General features: G+C 45.3%; 3 protein-coding genes across 6 annotated transcripts; 1 reads left to right on the forward strand and 2 right to left on the reverse strand.

Annotated features, from left to right (window-relative positions):
• Positions 1–758: 758 nt before the first annotated feature.
• Positions 759–11,329, reverse strand: COG8 (component of oligomeric golgi complex 8). Of its 3 annotated transcripts, XM_066348135.1 has the most exons (6): positions 10,808–11,329; positions 8,840–9,047; positions 7,246–8,073; positions 4,657–4,825; positions 3,744–3,920; positions 759–1,881 (listed from the first exon to the last, which is right to left on the reverse strand). In XM_066348135.1, exons 1-6 carry the CDS (start codon positions 11,194–11,196, stop codon positions 1,724–1,726), a joined length of 1,929 nt encoding a protein of 642 aa, XP_066204232.1. In that variant the 5' UTR covers positions 11,197–11,329; the 3' UTR covers positions 759–1,723. The 3 variants fall into 3 exon arrangements, with proteins under 3 accessions (XP_066204232.1, XP_066204233.1, XP_066204231.1); XM_066348134.1 differs by lacking the exon at positions 759–1,881 and having other exon boundaries at positions 3,353–3,920; XM_066348136.1 differs by lacking the exons at positions 3,744–3,920; positions 4,657–4,825.
• Positions 11,330–11,416: 87 nt separating this feature from the next.
• On the forward strand, positions 11,417–16,829 carry NIP7 (nucleolar pre-rRNA processing protein NIP7). Of its 2 annotated transcripts, none has more exons than XM_066348149.1 (5): positions 11,417–11,612; positions 11,729–11,815; positions 11,911–12,049; positions 12,574–12,714; positions 16,414–16,829. In XM_066348149.1, the coding sequence occupies exons 1-5, from the start codon at positions 11,557–11,559 to the stop codon at positions 16,621–16,623; spliced, it is 633 nt and encodes a 210-aa protein (XP_066204246.1). In that variant the 5' UTR covers positions 11,417–11,556; the 3' UTR covers positions 16,624–16,829. The 2 variants fall into 2 exon arrangements, with proteins under 2 accessions (XP_066204246.1, XP_066204248.1); XM_066348151.1 differs by lacking the exon at positions 16,414–16,829 and adding an exon at positions 12,924–14,230.
• TMED6 (transmembrane p24 trafficking protein 6) lies at positions 14,522–20,782 on the reverse strand. The gene is made up of 4 exons (XM_066348146.1): positions 20,040–20,782; positions 18,432–18,558; positions 16,875–17,026; positions 14,522–14,921 (listed from the first exon to the last, which is right to left on the reverse strand). Exons 1-4 carry the CDS (start codon positions 20,409–20,411, stop codon positions 14,688–14,690), a joined length of 885 nt encoding a protein of 294 aa, XP_066204243.1. The 5' UTR covers positions 20,412–20,782; the 3' UTR covers positions 14,522–14,687.
• Between the last annotated feature and the right edge of the window lie 210 nt (positions 20,783–20,992).

A 20,992-nucleotide genomic window follows, 5' to 3' on the forward strand; every position in this document is an offset into this window, starting at 1 on the left:
GCTTTTCTTTATTGGAAGTGCAAGGATTTGCCTTGGGGCTGTAGTGTCTTAACTAGTAGACCAAATCCTTCCTCGTAGGTGGATTTGGTCACAACAGTAAATCTCACATATTTTCAGCAACAGAGATAGTCTTAGACTTTTCTCCAAGGTCCACTGTGAGCATTTACTCTTGGGCCTCCAGGTCAGGAAGCTGAAGTCAAATGCTACTGACCTACATTACAAAGGCATTATTACTAGGGTCTCTTAACCTCAGAGCACTGTAAGGAAACATCAGAATGCTCTGGGGCCATCCTGTAGGAGCTTCTGAACATTTTCTAAAGGAAAGGAGGCTCACTGAATTATTTTTTTACTTCAGATTTTATTGATTTGAGAGGGAGAAAGGCAGGAGGTGGTGGTGGGAAGCATCACCTTGTAGTTGCTTCTCGCGTGTACCTTGACCGGGCAAGCCCAGGGTTTCAGAGGACCTCAGCATTCCAGGTTGATGTTTTATCCACTGTGCCACCACAGGTCATGGCTCACTGAATTCTGATTTCCCAGAGGACCCGTGTTTTCACTATTAATGAGAGCTTTCTACAGACTTCCCCGATGGCTGAGTGTCTAACCTCCCCTCAGGGTAGTGGGAGGTTCTCTTCTCCAGAGGTTAATATATAGAGAGCCAGTTCACTTTCATTCAGTCTCATAGGCCCCCAGACACGAAGAGTGGGTCTTCTCTGGGTTCATTTAATTAACTGCTGTTTAAAACACGTTTTCTCTAAACAACTTAATGGACTTCTTACTACACGGGTACTCGGACTTTGAGGACTGGTAAGAGTACCAATGTTGCAAAACTCAACATAAAAACCAGGTAAGACATATATCTAAAGAAACAAATTCATTCACCTCTGACAGTATCTTAAACACTGGTCAGTCAGCATGATGCTAATTTATTTTTCCAAAATAGGTGTGGTGACCAGGACGCACAAGTTCTGCTTTCTATTATGACTGTGACAGGTACAGGCTCATTGGCTCCCCCTCAACTCTCACCCTTCCCCAAGCCCCGGCTCAATGGCCTCCACCCAAAGAACAAGTCAAGTCCCAACTGCCTAAAAAATTTCAGCCGAAAAATCTCCCCCACATCTGTGAAAGGTGGAAGGCAAAAATGGAAACCTAAACTGTATCTGAACCTGTTAAAACATGTAGGTACTCATCTATGTTAATATTCTTACTAAACACTCCATGAACTGGGGGCCCGTGTTACTTTCTGTTCTGTGTTTACTTCCACAAGCACACTAGTGACCAAGGCAAAGAAGGACTCTGTAGGTGAGACACAGACAAATCCCTTGTAAAAATAAATCTGGTAAGAAGGTCAATCACAGCCTTAACTTCCATTTTTAAACAGGACTACATTTATTATCAAATAATGGCTTTGAAAATAGTAGATTGCACAGGTCCTACGAAATCATGTCTCCTGAGAGTGGTTATTGCCCCAGTCATCTCCATACAACATTACCAGGAAATGTCTACTCCTTTATGGGAGTTATTTTTAACTTCTCAAGTGGAAGGCAGTATCTTATCGCTCTTTTGGGGGCAATCATTACTAACATCTTCCTCCATCTCAGTTAGGCATGCTCTGGAAGTCCATTGTTTCCTGTCAGCCAAGTCAATGCCAGGTAAGACATGCCAGCTCAAAGCTGAAGTGTTTGTGTCCTGGTTTTCAGAATCCTCAGACCAAAGCAGGAAGGCTTTAGTCATTCACCTCCATCCAGTGGATGTTTGTAAATGTTTTGCTATCCATTTTGTCAATGAACAAGCAGCCCTGCAAGTGGTCCATCTCATGCTGGATGATGCGTGCTGCCCACCCACTGGCCTGCCACACCACCTGCTCTCCTCTGGGGTCCAGCCCTGCAAAAGAAGTTACAGTCTGGGTGAGGACATGATGAACTGAATCATTAACTTATGCTTTCCCTGCCCCTGGATGTTCCTATTTACAAGAGGCAGCATCAGAAAAGAACTCACATAACATCTCTTATCCTCACTAGAAAAGATGCCTCAACTCTGCCTGTTACCAAGTGGTCAACCTGGTTCTCAACTAACAATTAGGTTGCTGGGCGATGAGATGAGAAATGATCTTCCTAATAAGGTGCTTCTCTTCCCAACTCTTGCTTCTGAAGTATTGCTCTTTGCTTTCAATTTTTAACAAAAGTATTTCAGCTTGGTACAATATAAAATAAGGGATGCCACTGACTTTCTGACCCTCATGGACCAAGTGGCTTGCTCAGGAGGAACAATCATCCCATCCCCAGCAAAGAATCACAGAACATCCTGGTGTGACACACCGGGAGTGATTTGTCACTCTGGGCTGGGCAAAGCAGGTCCCGCTTCTCCCACTCCACCTTGACAGATCTCATTGGGGCAGGAGAGAGAGAGAGAGAGAGAGAGAGAGAGAGAGATACACACAGCGAGGTCACCCTAACAACGCTCACTCTATACTTCCTACGCTGGTACCACACTAGAACTGGCTATGCTCTCACAAGGCCTTCATTCCCATCCCAATCTGTCAGTCCCGAGTTTCGTCCATTCTCAAGTGCTGTCCTTGATTCATGCCAGGAGGTTCCGCTGATCAATCATTAATGTGTCTGCTCGTGAACTGGAGCTTTATACTAAAACTTTCCTGGGATCCAAGGCCACCGCCTCCACAGGCGGAAGAGACGCGTGCGCTCACCCAGCCACCTCAGAGCCCCTCCCATCCGCACCTGAGATCTGCACGGCCTGGAAGCGGGGCACGCAGGCCAGGAAACCAGCAACGCTCTCGCAGCCCTCGGGGAAAGTGACCAGGCGGCTGTCCAACACCCGTAGGCTGGGGTTCACGAACACGCGCAGGGGGAAGGGCTCCATCTGGCGGGCCTCGCGCAGGCGCGGCGCGCAGGCGCGGAAAAGAGGCTCGGGGAACTCCAGGGCCAACACCTGCAGCGGCACTCCCAGCTGTGGCGCGCTCAGTCCCACGCAGCGCCGGCGGCGCATCACCTGCACCAGCCGCTGCAGCTCGGGCCCCGCCAGCTGCGCCGGCTCTACTGGGGCCGCAACGGCCCGCAGCGCCGGGTCCCCGACCTGGCACACGCGCGGGTACGGTGGCTCCGGCGCTCCCTGCACCAGACGCCGCAGGTAGCGCCAGTAGGAGCGCTGACGTGCGGGCCCCTCGAGGCCATTCCGGGCGGGAGTGGAGCTGCGGAGCCGGGCGCCTCCGACCGCCACTCCCTTTCCCCACAGCAGAGCCAGCCCCACGAGGCGACGCGCCTGCAGCGACCCCAGCAGCGGCCCGGCACCCAGTGGGCCCATGGTGCTCTCCAGTAGAGCCGTCCGCACGCGTTCCTCTCCGGGATGCCGTAGTCAATCGCTCCCGCCGCCAGGGACGCCGGGAGATGTAGTTCCCGCGAGTCTTCCCGCCCATAGAATGCTGTCCGCTTCTCGATGACGTCAACTTTATTATTTAATAATATATAATAATTGCACTTATTATAGTATAAGAGAAATGACCAGGAGGTTCCCCCTTTAATTTTCTCTCCTGCATGTCTTCGCAGCCTCTCCCCTGGGCTGTCCCATGTTTTCTGAGGCAAGGCAAGTCTCTTTTTCTGGGTGCTGTACCTGGTTTCCGGAGCGGGAAACCCGTTAAGTGTTCGCACTAGGCACATCGGCCTGCAGTGGCTCCGCTGATTCAACCTGCTCTTGCCCCTCCTCAGGGAAAGCCGGAGTGACTGGCTCGAGGCTTGACTCCTCCTCCGGGAGTTCTGGTGCTGGGGCAGTGAGCTCCGGCACTGGCTCCTTCTCATCTATACAGAAAACCATCTCTTTCTTCGGCAGGATAAAGGCGAGAGGCTCCTGAACAACGCCGATGTTCACGTGTCCAAGGTTTCCGTACCTGGAGAGCTGAGTAGGTGGAATGCCTGACCCAGATGGTAGGCAAAGTGAAATGGGAAAAAACATTAAATAATTGTAAATACTGGTATGTCACAAGAAAAAATACTTAGGGAAGTAATCGCCACAGTTACCGTTATTTCAATCTGGTAAGTCATCTTTGGTATGTGGGACAAGAAACTACACTGTAAAGCGAGACTTTGAAGGTAATCTGAAACAACACAGTGCACAGTGCAGAGGGGGACTGAGTAAGAGCCAAGAGAACTTCAGTAGGCACTGGCATCCTTGTGACAGGCCCTAGAGAAAAGCCAGAGGTGGGGTGGGCGGGGAGGGGCAGAGTGGCAAGCAGTCACTCTTTGCTGGTGTGATCACCGGCCCGTTGCCCTTTGGGAAGTTCTGCCTCCCCCATCTCCCACACACAATACAAAGTCATACAATATGTGGTTCTATTGTGATTAGCTTCTTCCACTTAATCAGATAAACATATACTGTGTGATTCCAGTTATATGCAATGTCCAAAAAAGGCAAACCTATTACATCAGAAAGTAGATTAGTGATTGACAAGGGCCAAGAGTGGGACTGGGGAATGACTACAATGGGTATGAGGGAGATTGTTGGGGTAATGGAAATGTTCTAAAATTGGATGGTGGTAATGGTACACCTTGGTACATTTACTAAAACACACTGAAGTTTACAAATGTGCGAATCAATTAGTATGTGAATTGTCTCAATGTAGTTTGAAAAGTCTTTTCTCCTTTCCCTTACCTAATGTTTGTGCTATCTGAGCTGGTGGAAAAAGGACTTGGAGACAGCGATTTAAATAAGGAACGAGGTCCTCCAGGAAGACAGTGCAGAACTGGACAAAGAGCTCTTGCTCCCCATTGGTAAAGGCAGCCTCTTCAGCACGATGGAAGGCCAGGATTACTTTGGTTACCTAAGAGACAAAGGCACCATCAATCACCTCAGTATCTATCACATATCTATGACAGTAGTTGGTCACTATCAGCAGTGCATGAAACTAAGCACTAATGTGCAGCACTCAAGTTTTCATGAAGAAATTTGTTCCAAACAGTACATTATATTAGTCTTGTTTAAATTCAGAATTGTGATCACTCTCCATAATTCTGTCACTTGATTGATGTATTTTTTATTTATTTTTAATTGATTTTTAGGGGGGGGGAGGAAGGGGGGGGGAGAGAGAAGAACAGGAACATTGATATGTTCCTCTATGTGCTCTGAGCAGGGATTGAACTGGCAACCTCTGCGCTTTGGAACAATGCTCTAAACAACTGAACTATCCAGCCAGGGCTCTTTTATTTTATTTTTATTTTTAGGATTTTATTTATCATTTTTAGAGAAAGGAAAGAGAAAGTGGGGGTAGGAGCAGGCTGCCTCAACTCATAGTTGTTGCTTCTCATATGTGCCTTGACCAGGCAATCCCAGGGTTTCAAACTGATGACCTCAGTGTTCCAGGTTAACAATTTATCCACTCTCTGACTCAATTTGGGTCATTACTGGTGTTTTTTTTCCAGTGAAAGAGTATCATGAAATTATACAAAGAATACATGATTCTTGACTCCCAAGGGAGGCTGTCCAGAAAACTATGTTGGATCTAGGAAAATGAAGCAAAAACTATAAAAGGTTTTTGAGGAAGGCCTTGAGGTTCCAGAAGCTAGATCACTAGAAACTTGTAAAGGAGGAAGGAAACAGAGCTGAAAAGAAAGTTCCAAGTAGAGAGAACAGAGCAGCCTCTCTGACATTACAGACAGGTGTCATGCTAACGGGGTTAATAAAAGACTGGTGCTAGACTTCCTGGTTCAAATCCTAGCTATGTCACTCTCTAGTTCTGTGACTTCCAAGTGATTACTTAAGCCCTCCAGGCCCTCTGTGCCTCCGTGTCCTTATCTACAAAGTAGGGTCAGCAATAGGCCCTACCTTGTAGGGTTGTTTATTTTGTAGATTTTAGAGAGCGGAAGTGAGAGAGAGAGAGAGAGACAGGAACATCGGTCTGTTCCTGCATGTGCCCTGACTGGGGATCGAACCCAGCAACCTTTGTGCTTCAGGACAGTGCTCTAACCAACTGAGCTATCTGGTCAGGGCGAGGATCGAGTCTTAATCTGTCAAGTACGATGGCATGAAGTAAGTTCTATACAAATATTAGATGATTACTACTACTTGAATTGCATTGACTCTTAAAAAGCTTCAGTGCTCATGCTTTCTTGCTCTTACATGAGATACCAATAAAAAGATTTTATATGATCATGTCATAGCTGCCACCTGGCTGAAAACGATTATAAGATGTCATAAGCTGTAAGGAGCATCCCAATATCTAAAGATTTAATGTGTAAAAAATGTGCACTGTACAAAGACATTAGCAATAGTAGTAGCATTACTTGTGTTGGGCAGAATTCTGAGTGATTTCCACCCCCTGGCACCCACTCCTTTGTGTAATTCCCTCCTCCTAGTGCAGGCAGAATCTGTGGCTTGTTTCTAACCAGTAGAATATGGCAAAGGTGAAGGATTTTACAGTTGTAATTAAAGTCCCTAAAGAAGTGACTTTGAATTAATCAAAAGGAGATTATCCTGAGTGGGCCTGACTGAATCAGATGAGCCTTTTTAAAGGGACTTGAAGACTTCTCTAGAAGAGATTCATGCAGCCCTGGCTAGATAGTTTGGTTGCCTGGAGCACTGTCCCAGTATGCAAAGGTTGCAGGTTCAATCCCCAATCAGGGCCCATACATGAACAGATCCATGTTTCTGTCAATCTCTCTCCCCACCCTTCTTCTCTCTCTAAAATCAAAAGAGAGAGAGAGAGATTCATGCAGGAAGGATACTCTTCCATTGGCCTTGAAAAATCAAAAAGCCACAGTATGAACTGCCTATGGAGTGGGGCGGCCTCTAGGAACTGAGGACCTAAGTCCCACAACCGCAAGGAACAGAAATCGGCCAATGTGAGTGAGCTTGAAAGGGGACCCCAAGCTCCCGATGAGACTACAGCCTGGCCAACACCTTGATTGTACCCTTGTGAGATCCTGAGCGGGGGACCCAGTTATGCTGTGCCTGGACTCCTGAGCCACAGAAACTGGGAGGTGATAAGTGGGGGGGTCTGTTATGGAGCAATAGAACACTAATACATTACTAAAGCATTACTATAGGTAGGCCATATCATGGGTTGTTTTAGGTTCCATGAAGGGGGACTAATCAGTTAAGAGCTGCTCAGCCATTAAAAGCCTCTAAACACCACACTAAACCTAAATCAGCCGTCACCACTGTCATATGGACTGGTTTATTGCCAAAATCTGGCCTCCTGTAACCAAAGAAGGTCCCAGTAGAGAGCCAACAGTATGTGCTCACCTTAGCAAGGGCATCCTCCAGGGTCCTAGTCACATCCTGCGCCAGGGCTATGGGGCAGCAAAGACGCAGATCATTGAAGGCAACCAGAATATTGTTGAGGAAGCAGGCGAGGGGTGGGAAGTCTAAGAGCACCATGGGCGGCTGCAGGGTCCCAGGCTGAGTGACTGGCACAGCAGCAGGCAGGTTACCGCTGCCCAGGATGGCTGGAGCCAAGATGAGGGTGTAGGAGTTCATTTCCTCTTGGAACTTCTCCACCGCTTCCTGAACTGCTCTCTGGAAAGTGCTGATGGCTACCTGCTGGAAAACAGGAGCCAGCTGGCCCCGGAAATCAGCCCCCACACGGCTGAAGGACAGCCCAAAGTACATGCACTGGCCCAGCAGAGAGTCCAGGCGGCTGCCTATCCCCTGCTGAAGGTCGGCTTCCAGCACCTGCAGGAACTGGGAGACTTTCTGTAGTACCCAGCCGTGGAAGATAGCACTCTCATTCACAGTGTGCTCACCCATAGCAGGGGACAGCAACGGGTCCTCGTCGGAGAAGATGGCACGGTACTGAGTGATGATATCAAACAGATGGACACGGCAGGCCTCGATGGTTTTTGTGATGTGGAAATAGGGATCATCGTTGGGGATGGCAGTTAGGATGGAACGAAGCCAAGCATCTCGGGCCTGAAGAAACTTCACCCTTAACTCAGCCTCAGTGAAGATGTCCATGCGCCTCAGGAAGCCAATAACACGGAGGCAGGCAGGGAGCTGGATGTTGGTCCTCAGTTGCTGGATCAGTTGGCTCAGCATCAGCTGCATGGACTGGCGCACTTCGTCCACAATGCCCTGAGAATACAGAGGTGAGTCACACCACGCTTGTAAAGACAATCCCTGAAACCTATTCCCCTAACCCTGAATATTTCAGACCAATGTTCCTGACACATGAAGTCGATTTTCTAAAGCTGATGCGTCCAGGTTCACCATGGCCTACAGGCCCTGCCTGCTTCTACATCACCGGCTTCCTCATGCTCTCCCCTTGCTCACTGCAGTCCAGTCCCGCTGGCTTTGTTTCGTAACACTCCGATTTCCTTCTCCAGCCTGCTGTACTTGCTCTTTCCACTTTCCGGTTTGCCCTCTCTTCTCACATCTACATGTACCCGGCACCTGCTCATCATCTGGGTCTCAGCTTAAATGTTCTCTCCAGTACAGCCTTTCCTGGCCACTGTCCCCAGACTAGAATAACTAACCCTGGTCTTCTACCTCTTCCCCTGGTTTGTTTTCTCCAGACACTTAACCACTGTCTGAAAGGATCGCGTGGTTTATCCACATATTTGCCAGCTATCAGCTTTCATTCATGAGAGCTAGAACCTTGTCTGCTTTGTTCACATTGAATACTCAGCACCTAGAGCAGTGCCTGGCACACAAATGAACATTTCTCATTTGAATAAATGAATGTATGTTTTATGTTCAAGCCTGCCTGTCTGCCTGTCAGAAACTGATGTGAAACGTGCAAAGAGTTTTCCTACATTTTCTGCCTAAAGGTTCAGTGATGACTACAGAATTACTGATTACAAGAACATAAGTTCGAGTCCTCTGCAGGGAAGTTGGCTACCTGGATAACAGGAATGGAGGAATATTTCCTTTCCAGTCGGCGTACATAAGTTGCAAGCTCCAGGGCCTCTTCATAATAGCTGTTCCGGACACAGGTGTCCATGAGCTGAGGAATCTCTAGTATTTCCAGGATTTCTGTGTGCCGGTTTAGAGTCAGGGTGTTCATCCGGCGGTTGGAGTTGATCTCCTCAGCCTCCTTCACAAAGTTCCTAGTACAATCAGAAGAATATTGGTTGCTCACTGCTCTGCACCCAAACCTTAACTATAATTACCAAGCTTTTACTATACTATTGTATGAACTGGGCACTGCGCTGGATGGTTTATCTGATTTAATTTCCACACCAAACCTATGAGGTAAGTACCCTTGAGAAAACTTTTAATCTCAGGTTAAGAACTTGTCCAAGGTCACACATAATTAAATGGTAAAAAGATATGAACCCCGATCTGCCACTTAACTATTGGGGCAAAGTACTTAGGCTTTCATAACTTTTTTTTTTTTTTTTTTTTTTTTTTTACAGAGGCAGAGATAGACAGGGACAGACAGACAGGAACGGAGAGAGATGAGAAGCATCAATTATTAGTTTCTCATTGCGCGTTGCGACTTCTTAGTTGTTCATTGATTGCTTTCTCATATGTGCCTTGACTGTGGGCCTTCAGCAGACCGAGAAACCCCTTGCTGGAGCCAGCAACCTTGGTCCAAGCCAGTGAGCTTTTTTTTGCTCAAACCAGATGAGCCCGCACTCAAGCTGGCGACCTTGGGTCTCGAACCTGCATCCTTCCGCATCCCAGTCCAACGCTCTATCCACTGCGCCACCGCCTGGTCAGGCCATAACTGTTTCTTTATTGGTAAAATAATAATAGGACCCACCTTATAAGGATGTGAGGATTAAATGAAAAGATGTTTTTAAGGTATATAACACAGATCCTAACTTCAGAATGTTCCTTAAATAATAGCTATACTTATTATCTTCATAATAATGAATGAGCTAACTAACCTCGAGGCTACAAATCTTACCAAGTTCTCGCAGCCTCTTAAATCTATTCTTATGCTATTCAACCTGAGTTCCCACCAGTTTCTATTTCTTCTCCATAAAGGCAGAGATCTGCTTTATGAAGTTCCCTACCTATTCTGTGGTGGGTGGAAGGTACAAAAGCTATTGTCAAATAGCCAAAGATTCAAAAGAACACTTAAAACTTTTATCATGAAAAGCTGGAAGACAGCTGACTTGTGGTGGCGCAGTGGATAAAGCATCGACCTGGAACTCTGAGATCGCCGGTTCAAAACCCTGGGCTTGCCCAGTCAAGGCACATATGGGAGTTGATGCTTCCTGCTCCTCCCCCTTCCCTCTCTCCCCCCTTCTCTAAAATGAATAAATAAAATCTTTAAAAAAAAAAAAAGGCTGGAAGACAGAATTAGGGATAATGGATTAAGGACCTAGGGAAGCAGAACATGACTCAAAAAGGAGGAATTATCTGGATAACTTTTGCTACCCCCAAAGAAGGATTTCCTGTCAGCTTCCTATTAGTGGAGGTTTTGGAGAAGATGAGCTGCCCTGAGCTATTTTATGTGTTGTGTCTACACATGTATTCATGTACACATAAATATGCATATATATTAAGCAGCCATTTGTAGATAGTTAAGTATGTTTGGCACAATTCTTAGTGCTTTGCATGGAATCTATTTAGTGCCCACACATCCCCCCGAGGGAGGAACCTGCCGGTAGGTTCCAATTCTGACTTCGAAACGTACTAGCTGTGCCCTCGGACAGTCACTAACCTCTGCGCGTCTCAACCTCCTCATACATAAAACCGGGGAAACAGTACCTACCTCGAAAGCTGTTGTGAAGTTTAAATGGATTAATGAAATGCTCAGAGAAGTGCGTGCTGTGTGTTAGCTATCTCTACCATAGTAAATGTCAACTATTACAGTTGTTTAAAAAAAAACCCTTTGGTACGGGGCCCGCCGCACCTGCAGCTCTGTTGGAAGCTGGGCAAGCGGTCGAGCAGGCAGCTGAGCGACGCCTCCACGTCGCCAAACAGACGGTGGATGCGCTCGGTGCACTCAGCGCCGCGGATGAAGGTCTTGTAGTTGGCGAAGGCCAGGTCGCGCGTCTGCTGCAGCAGCTGGGCCCGCTCCTCCGCCAGGCGCTCGGGCTCGCGCCGTAGCCGCTCCAGCCCGGAGCCGCTCAGCTCCCGGAGGTAGCGACCCACGTCGGGCCGTTCCCGCCACTGGGCCTCCGGGAAGCGATCGCGGAATAGTGATGCCAGGAGCCCTTCATCCTCCACCTCCCCGAGAGCCGCTGCGGTGGCCGCGGCAGATGCCGAAGTGGAGGATGGAATTGCTTCTATCGCCGCCATCTTCCAGTGTCGCTTTCCCCTCCGGCCCAGAGAGGGCGCTGGCTCCGAATCTGGGACCGGAAGCAATAGGGCTATACTTCCGGCATCTATGTTTTTTGTTTGTTAATTATTGAATTTATTGGTGTGACACTGGTCAACAGAATTACACAGGTTTCAGGTGCCCGAGTCACACTCTGTGGTTTCTTGTGGGCGTCTTCCTTGGCCCGGTAGTCCTCCAGGCTACGGGGCGCTGGCGTGGGGAACCAATGGGATGGAAAGCAGCTAGAAAGATAGGTTTTAGGGTTGTCCGGGTGAGGCTGGCAGCTGACTTCCGCTTCCGGCGACTGAGGCACGAGGATCCGGTGTTCTAACAGCGGGAAAATGCGGCCTTTGACTGAAGAAGAGACCCGTGTTATGTTTGAGAAGATAGCAAAATAGTAAGCGCGCGGGGCAGAAGAGGGAGTGTGTGTATGGTGGGGCGGGGCGGGGGTGGAGTGGGGCTTGGGGCCGGGACCAGCCCCTTCGGATGCGGCCTATGTCCTTTTGCCTACAGCATCGGGGAGAATCTGCAGCTGCTGGTCGACAGGCCCGATGGCACCTACTGTTTCAGGCTGCACAACGACCGGGTGTACTACGTGAGGTGAGGCAGGGCCGGGTGGGCAGCATAGACCCGGCTGGGGGCCTGGGCCCCACCAGCGCCCTTCTGTGACACCTCTTTCTTCTTTACCCTTTTAGTGAAAAGATCTTGAAGTTGGCCGCCAACATCTCCGGTGACAAGCTGGTGTCGCTAGGAACCTGCTTCGGAAAATTCACTAAGACCCACAAATTCCGGTTGCACATCACAGCTCTGGATTACCTTGCGCCCTATGCCAAGGTTTGTGGGATGGTTTCCAGTCTGCCACAGGGGCTGGAGGAAGTCAGGGATGAGGGCCACCCAGGACGCTGATAATTGGGCAGCCTCTCTGCCAGGAGTTCCTGACTTTGCTTGGGATAAGTGCCAGCGCCTGTAGATGCTTGTAGGTATGCTCTTTCAGTATGATTGGGGCTCTGGGAAGCAGTGCTGGGTGGCTACGTATATAGTTGTCATTAACTCTAGCAAAGTAGAAAAGCCTGTGCAAACCCAGCTGAAGATTGAAAAGTAGGTGGTTGTGATGAGGAGCACAGTGGGTCCAGAAAAAGAGCTGTTTAACTGTCCATGGGAGAAGTTACTTGTAGAGCCAAGGAAAGAACCTGGCACTTCTGTTTAGCAGAAAAACATCTTGAGGGAAATAGACATCTTTATTTCTTAAAGTGTTTTCAAGAAATTAATCACAGATTTAGCAGCTACCTTATCTGCAGGGATATACCGGTAACTATTAGCATTTTTATGTTTCTTGGATTTAATTTTCTTTTTTATAGTATAAAGTATGGATAAAGCCTGGAGCAGAGCAATCCTTCCTGTATGGGAACCATGTGTTAAAATCTGGACTGGGTCGAATCACTGAAAACACTTCTCAGTACCAGGGAGTGGTGGTGTACTCCATGGCAGACATCCCTTTGGTGAGTACAAGTGGTAGCTGTTACAAAAATGAAAGATCTTTTTGTTCAAGAAGGATGTATTTTCAATTTGTGGCTTGAGAGACCCAATTCTCAGCACTTTTTGAATTTCTCAAAGAACTGTGTCTTTTTTTGTCTTTGTTATTTCCTGCCCTTACTGCATGATTATTGAATGACTTGAGTGAATCAGTGTCTCTTCTTTTGAATCCCAGGGTTTTGGGGTGGCAGCAAAGTCTACACAGGACTGCAGAAAAGTAGACCCCATGGCGATTGTTGTATTTCATCAAGCAGACATTGGGGAATATGTGCGACATGAAGAGACGTTGACTTAAAACGAAGTCATCGCAAGGACTTGTGGCTGTGTGGAAGGGCCTAGCTTTGTTTCCTGTGTCTGTGTAGGCTCCACCATCATGTTGAATTTTGTCAACACTGGGACTGCTCCAGGGGTTCTTAGTTTAATATTCTCTCTATAGTTGACAAGTGCAGGCTGGATTCTTATTAAGCAGAAATGGTTCAAAATGGAGTTTTAGATCTTTGTGTTTGTTACTAAATAGAATATTGTGTTTTATATATCAACCAGAGAGCTTCTTGTTTTGAGTAAAAAGTTCTAAATCATTGGAATTGAGGACAAGAATAGCTTATTATTGTTATCTGTGATAACACTGTGCTTTAGATGAATCATTAACTTTAGAGAGCTTCATTTTCTTCTGTTTCAAAAAACAGCTTTAACTATTTACCTAAGAATGGCTTTTAGAATTAGAAGTCATTATTTAAAGTACCTAGCACAGTGCCTGGTAAATGAGAGGTGTTGAATAAATGGTAAGAATTATTTTTATGTTGCATATACTGAGTGTTTCTGCTAAGAGTAGGATCTAATGAATATAATTTGATTATAATTGTTTTGACTTTTCCAAGATGTTTTCTCAGTCTTTTTCTTGGATGGTGTAATCTCAGGTTGAATGTTATTTTCATCACCGTAGTTTGCTAAAACATTTTCCTTATGAACCTTTACTAGCCTAACTGGACTGGACGAAAAGCACTAATCAGAGACTCTGAAGTAATATTCCTTCTCCATTCTTCCCTGTGCCTCCCAAAATTATTTTTAGAATTATTAAAATATTTTTTTAAATGAAAAGCATCTCACAATTATCTTAAAACTACTTATTGTAAAACAATTTTTCTATGAATATATTACTCATTTTAAATTCCAAAGGTGACAATCTAAAAATAAAACATTTTTAAAATACAAAAAAGCATTCTACCAACTCTTGTTTTTGTATTCAACATGTAAATCCCATATAAAAACTGGGTTTTACATGTTTCTGTTCCCTTTTTTCTCAACTCTTCTCCCAAGTTTCTCTGTTAACCTCTAAATCAGGGGTTGGGATCCTTTTTGGCTGAGAGAGCCATGAACGCCACATATTTTAAAATGTAATTCCGTGAGAGCCATACAACGACCCGTGTACATTACGCATTATATATTAAAATTACGCATCCAATAAAAATTTGGTGGTATCCCGGAGGACAGCTGTGATTGGCTCCAGTCATCCGCAACCATGAACATGAGCGGTAGGAAATGAATGGATTGTAATACATGAGAATGTTTTATATATTTAACATTATTTTTTTTATTAAAGATTTGTCTGCGAGCCAGATGCAGCCATCAAAAGAGCCACATCTGGCTCGCGAGCCATAGGTTCCTGACCCCTGCTCTAAATAGACTTAATGAAGGTTAAGGGACTGTTATATGATGAACGGTATTTTGATAGTAGCATTTAGTGCATACTTTAGAAATAGCCAACATCAAAACTTAGTTTTATTCCTTTATTGTCATTTTGCCTCTGTAGATAAGAGCAATAGACTAAAACTTTCTAAAAGGAGAGAAATGGATTTTTCCCATTAACTTTGCAAAGCTGATGATTTAACAGGTGTCTGCCCCAGAGGGAGAGAGCCAGGGCGCATGCAGTTGTTTTAGCTTAGCATCTTGGCTTCTCAGTGTCTGTAGTCGTTGGGACATTGAAGAGACGCTTCAAGAAATACAGCTGCAGGACCCCAGAAAGAAGAATAACAAGGCTCTGGGCTATTGACCACCAGTTCACATAGTTATAGTTTGATTGGAGAAGGAAAAAGTCAGCCATTTTCCTCATGCGGGCAAAGTTGTAGTATCGCCACATGTGAAAGATATTGTTCTGCACCTTTCGTGTACTTTCCTGTGGGACAGACAATGAAATAAGGGAAGGCTCCTCCCAACCCCCCATCTAGCCTCACCTGGGTGCTCACCAGCCCTAACCTAAATTATCTGGAAGTTGAGTAACTTATGTTATTTTATGATATGTAATCAGTTGCCAATTGTAGTTGCTGACAAGTAATTTTGCTGTATGTGGAAAAAATGGCCTGGACTTGAGGTTTAAATTTTTTTTTTTCCAATGAAAAACTACAATGTTGAAACTAGAGAGCTCTTGCAGAGATAAATATTTTAGTAAATATTTTAGGCTTTGCAGTCCATACAGTCTCTTGCAACTACTGAACTCTGCCATTGTAGCACAAAACAGCCATAGACATTATGTAATTTTCAATTAAGCATACCTGTGTTCCAATCAAACTTCATTTACAAAACTAGGCAAGTGGACTTGAGTGCATCAATGAGACTGTCATAAAAGTACAAAGACATTACACAGAATGGGAGAAAATTCCTGTAAATCACATACCTGATAACGAACTTATATCCAGAATGTAGTTAAAAAAAAAACAAACCTCAGAAATAAAAAAGACAACCCAACTTTAAAGTTGCAAAAGGATTTAAATAGCCGTTTCAACAAAGAAGTTTATACAAACGGGAAAAACATGAAAAGATGCTCAGTGTCATTAGGGAGACAACCCAAAATCACAAACTACCATTTCACACCACTAGGGTGGCCAATAAGAAAGACAACGTGGGTGAGGATGTGGAGAAACTGCAGCCCTCGTTCACAGCTGCTGGGAATGTGAAGTGGTTTAGCCACTGTGGAAGACCGCAGTTCCTCAGCTAAACGTTACTCTGTGACCCTGCAGCAGAGTACACCACCTCTAGATACAGAAATGAAAGCATGTTTGTATAAAAACTCATATGTTTATAGCAACATTATTCATGACAGCCAAAAAGTGGGAATAACCCAAATGTCTTATCAGTTGATGGGTGGGTAAGTAATGTAATATATCTATGCAATAAAATGTTATTTGACCATGTAAAGGAATGAGATACTAATACATGCTACAATGTGGATGAGCCTTGAAAACATGTTGAATGAAAGAAGCCAGGCTTCTTTCATGAAATAATACTGAATAGGAAAATTTATAGAGACAAGAAGTGAGTGAGTGACCACAGAGTTGGGAGGCATGGAGAATGGATAGTAACTAATGGGTATGGAGTTTTTTTGGGAGTGATGAAACTTTTGTAATTAGATGCTGGTGATTGTTGCAGGACCTTGGAAATATGCTGAAAACCACTCAATTATATACTTTAAAGTGGTGAATCATATCTAAATTAAAAAAAAAACAAACAAAAAAAACAAGCCCTGGCTGGTTGGCTCAGCAATAGAGTGTCGGCCCAGCATATGGAAGTCCCATGTTCTATTCCTGGCCAGGGCACATAGGAGAAGTGCCCATCTGCTTCTCCACCCTTCCCCCCTCTCCTTTTTCTCTGTCTCTCTTCCCCTCTGGCAGCCAAGGTTCCATGGGAGCAAAGTTGGCCCAGGTGCTGAGAATGGCTCCATGGCCTCCACCTCAGGCACTAGAATGGCTCTGGTTGCAGCAGAGCAACAGCCCAGATGGACAGAGCATTACCCCCTGGTGGGCATGCCAGGTGGATCCCGGTCGGGCGCATGTGGGAGTCTGCCTGTGTGCCGCCCCCCACTTCTCACATCGGAAAAATAAAATAAAAAAAAACAGGCAGTGGACCAGTTTTGGCCTTGGGAGCAGCAGTGTGCTAATCCGTGGTGTGAGACACATGAGGAATTTCAAGAGCTCCAAGTCATAAAAATTAAAGGCTTCAAATCCCCTTGCCTGTTTGGTTTCTACCCAAGTGAGTGCTCAGCTCAAATGATATTATTCCCATATTTTCCATCTTTCCTCCAAATTTAAAATCCGTTTCCAGATGTTTTTCTCCCACAAAAGCAATTAATTACCTCGATTGCATCCAGAGTATCATTCAGTTGTTTTCTTTCATTCTTCTGTTTGTGGTCCATCCCAGGCCCCTCATAGAAGACTCCAAAATTGAGGTACACTTGCACAGAACCAAAGTGATTTTGTTGGTTTTTTACACAAAGTTGATAAAAACCTGTGGGAATCCTTCGATCATTACCAAGCCTGGATCTCCCACCCTGTTGCTATTTCAACCTCTAGGCTTGGAGATGTCTGCTCTCCGCTGGTCAATGTGCCACATTAGCACCTTTTTACTTATAACAAGTACAAAGATCCAATTCTTGATGTGGAAGGAAGATACTGATACAACACGAAACTTATTTTACTAAGTATTATTTGTAGCAGTCACGTTTTAAAAAATATCACTAGTCATACATTGAAAAGAAAACCATTTTCCTTCCTCTTTTTCAACCCATTATCGCTTATTTTTAAATATCTCGAGTTGAAATTAAGAGCATGGTGTTTGCCTGCTTATACACTGTTAGAGCTGCAGTTACCATTTTGAAACTAGAAACTAGAGAAAAAGCGGTCCATCGTGAAGGAAAGAAACTTCTGCTGGAGTAACTAACTGCAAGGGGGTGTGCACCGGGTTGGGTGATTTTGAATATGTAGTGGTGCTGGTTCTCAGCTGGGTCGCCTCCCCTTCTGGGGGTGGGAGTGGAGAGGAGTGGGTTTAGAAAGGTGTGGCAATGTGCTGTCAAAATGAACTGAAGGCACTTCTGACGTGGAGGGGCCAAAGATGCTAAATATCTCATAATGCTGAGTGGCCTGTGCTTCAGAGTGAAGGATCATCTTATGCTCCTGTTGAGAAAAATCTTTTTCTGTACATTGGCTGGTGAGAGTGCAGCTGTGGTTCTGAGCAGGGTGGGGACAGGTTCAGCCTGGCTGTAGGAATTTTCTGATGACTGGAGAAATGCTTTGTTATGGAATGTGGATATTTTTCATGGCTGTGCATTTCCTTTTGTTCTGAGTCTGCTTTTTGGTAACTAGCTCATATATTCTGATGACTAGAAAGAGATGTTATCCCATATATTAATTGGAATTCTTTATCTTTTTTTTTTTTTTTTTTGAGACAGGAAGGGACAGAGATAAGCATTAACTCGTAGTTGCAGCACTTGAGTTGTTCATTGATCACTTTGTCATATGTGCATTTGGGGAGTTGGGGAGGGCCAGCTGAGTCAATGACCCTTTGCTTAAGCCAGAGACCCAGTACTCAAGCTGGATGAGCCCATGCTCAAGCCAGTGACCTCAGGGTTTCAAACCTCGGACCTGAGGGGAAACTGAGCTTCTAGACCCGAGAGTTAAAATTCACCTGGAAACTGCCTCCAAACTGCCAGTGGACTGCACTTGACCATTGGCAGTCTCCAGGAAAACTGGGTTTTGGTGTTCTAGGCTAAATTTTTTCCTTATGTTTCACCATCCCTATGTGAAAAACCCTAGGTTTTTACATCTCTGGTACTTAATTTGAATACTTCCTCATTGTTTTCCTAACTTCAAAGAAACCTATGATTATTATAATAGATGTGGTGATGAAAACAGACCTGTCTCTTGGGTAGAGAAGTTAATCTGGCCCCGAACATTCTGAGAGGTTTCTATGAGAAAACCTTGTGGGGTATGTGCAGTGGCTGCAATATGCCGGTCATGTGACATTCCCAGTGTTCGCTGAACCTGCCAAGACACATTAAAGAGGGAGAAAGTCCCTGATACATCACCAAGAAGCCAATTAAGTGGTAAGATTGACATCCCATGATAGCACAGTGGTTCTCAATCAAGGATGGTTCTGCTCAATGCCTTTCGGGAATTTGAATTGAAACAATGGTGGGGGTGTGGTGGGGTCGGGTCAGGAGGGGAGGGACAGCAAATCTGAACGTCCTGCCATGTTAGAAACAGTTTTGCAGGATAAAGAATTACCCCAAATGCTGATAGCACTTCTGTTAATAAAACATGTCACAGACCATACAGCTGGCTTGTATTGGCTGGTGTCTAAGATTCTGGTTGTAGAGTTCTTTTTTTTTTTTTTTTTTTTACAGAGACAGAGAGTCAGAGAGAGGGACAGACAGGGACAGACAGACAGGAATGGAAAGATGAGAAGCATCAATTATTAGTTTTTCGTTGCACGTTGCAACACTTTAATTGTTCATTGATTGCTTTCTCATACGTGCCTTGACTGCGGGCCTTCAGCTGGCAGAGTAACCCCTTGCTTGAGCCAGCAACCCTGGGCTCAAGCTGGTGAGCTCTTGCTCAAACCAGTTGAGTCCGCACTCAAGCTGGCGACCTCAGGGTCTTGAACCTGGGTCTTCTGCATCCCAGTCCGACAATCTATCCACTGCACCACCGCCCGGTCAGGCGAGGTTGTAGAGTTCTTGACTGAACTAGCTTGGTTTTAAGCTCTCGGGTTGTCGCACACTTGGGCTTATTTCACACTTGACAGCAAATAAGGCACTCACTACTAGGCACTTAGTGCCAGGCTGACTGTAGCTACTCTTCTATCACAAATTTAGAGACAAGAAAAAGCTCTAACTTAATTTAAAATAAGTTTTAAGTTACAATGGAGTAGAGTGTAAACAAAGATTAGAAAGTTAACAGGTTTCTAAGATAAAGAACAAAGAAGTGAACAGCCTCTAACTTGACTGCTGAGCAGACCATCCCTGGGTACTGAGGTGAGAGACTGCTGGAGATGCAAGTACCTGGCTTGTGAACAAGCAGCTTGAAAACATTTTCTTTCTACCACTAAAGGCAAGAGTAAATGTTGTTCTCCTGAGGTGTCTTTTTGAAATCACTGGGTCTGTCTCCAAAGTTCATGTGACTTTCCATATCCATGTTTTACTATTTTTAAAATGTATACTCTCCCCTCTCATCTCTAAATCTGAGTAAATGTGATGATTATTTCCCTAGGAAGAGGCAGCCCATTTGTCCCATGGCTTTGAGCATAATTCCATGATCCACAATTTGAGAAGCCAAGCCATATGTTATAGTGATTATTCATCCATAGAGTTTCCATCTAAGTGCAGGTCCATTTCATTAATGGGTGGAGAATCACAGCATAATAATGACAATCAGAACCTTGTGTTAGTCTACAACTTGACCCCTTTACAAAAGGAAACAGAAAAAACAAGTCCCAGTATGGCCAGAGGAGTCCAAGTACCTACCTCATAACTGAAATAGAAGTATCCAGTCTGGTGGGCAAATTGCCAAAAGCATTCTGTGCCTCCTGGAGGGATCACAATGGCAAAGTCATATCGATCTGCCCCCCGGAAAAGTGGTTGGTCCCCAGAGCCACTAAGGGGTTCTGTCTTCTGGCTCCTAGTAGAGGTCACCAGGTTCAGAACCACCAGTCCAGCCCCAATGAGCAAAGGGAACATGCTGGTTCCTGGAGACTCCCCTGCAGGTGACTGCTTGCAGCCCAGTGGAACCAAGTAGTTTAGAGAACTGCTGGAGTAATCATTAACTCCACAAGTCACACTTAGGCCAGTTTCAGGGCCACCCGTAGATATTCCATAGAACTGGCATGGTACCTCCATGTCTGGCTCACAGCAAGAGATTTTGCTTTCACTTAAAAAACTCAGTGGCTTACCAAACCTGTTTTATGGGTGCTAAATAGAATCTGCTACTTCAGAAAAGGCATTTCCATCCTTCCTTTTGGCTGTCATTTTTCAGTTCCTCTTGGGAATATTAAGTTTATTTTCAACCATCTGAATCTATGACAAGTTGGCTGGGATTTTTCTCATTCGTATCAAACTGCTAGACACCTACTGCTTCCCTAAGACAGATGAGGCAGCATCTGCTTTGGTGGACTTCTGCCAATGCTAGTTTAGAGAAAAAGCACAACATAAAAGTGTGCACAAGAATTTAAACGGATGAAGTGAACAAAAGACAGAGAAGGGCATTCAGAGATTCCAGGGGTCGGCTCCCCATCCCACAAGCACAGCTGGCACAGTTGGGGTCCTGACGGGCCTTGCACTCTTACCCACCAGGACCGTGGCAGTAGCAGTCTCTGTGTCCTGCCAGTGTCTGCATGTTTTTATTTCAGCCACAATCTTAAAAAACAAAACAACATTAGCAGCTTCTGGCCAAGTGTTGCTTCAGAATTCATCACATTCGT

Source organism: Saccopteryx leptura, chromosome 9, assembly GCF_036850995.1.
Source record: "Saccopteryx leptura isolate mSacLep1 chromosome 9, mSacLep1_pri_phased_curated, whole genome shotgun sequence".
NCBI lineage: Eukaryota > Metazoa > Chordata > Mammalia > Chiroptera > Emballonuridae > Saccopteryx > Saccopteryx leptura.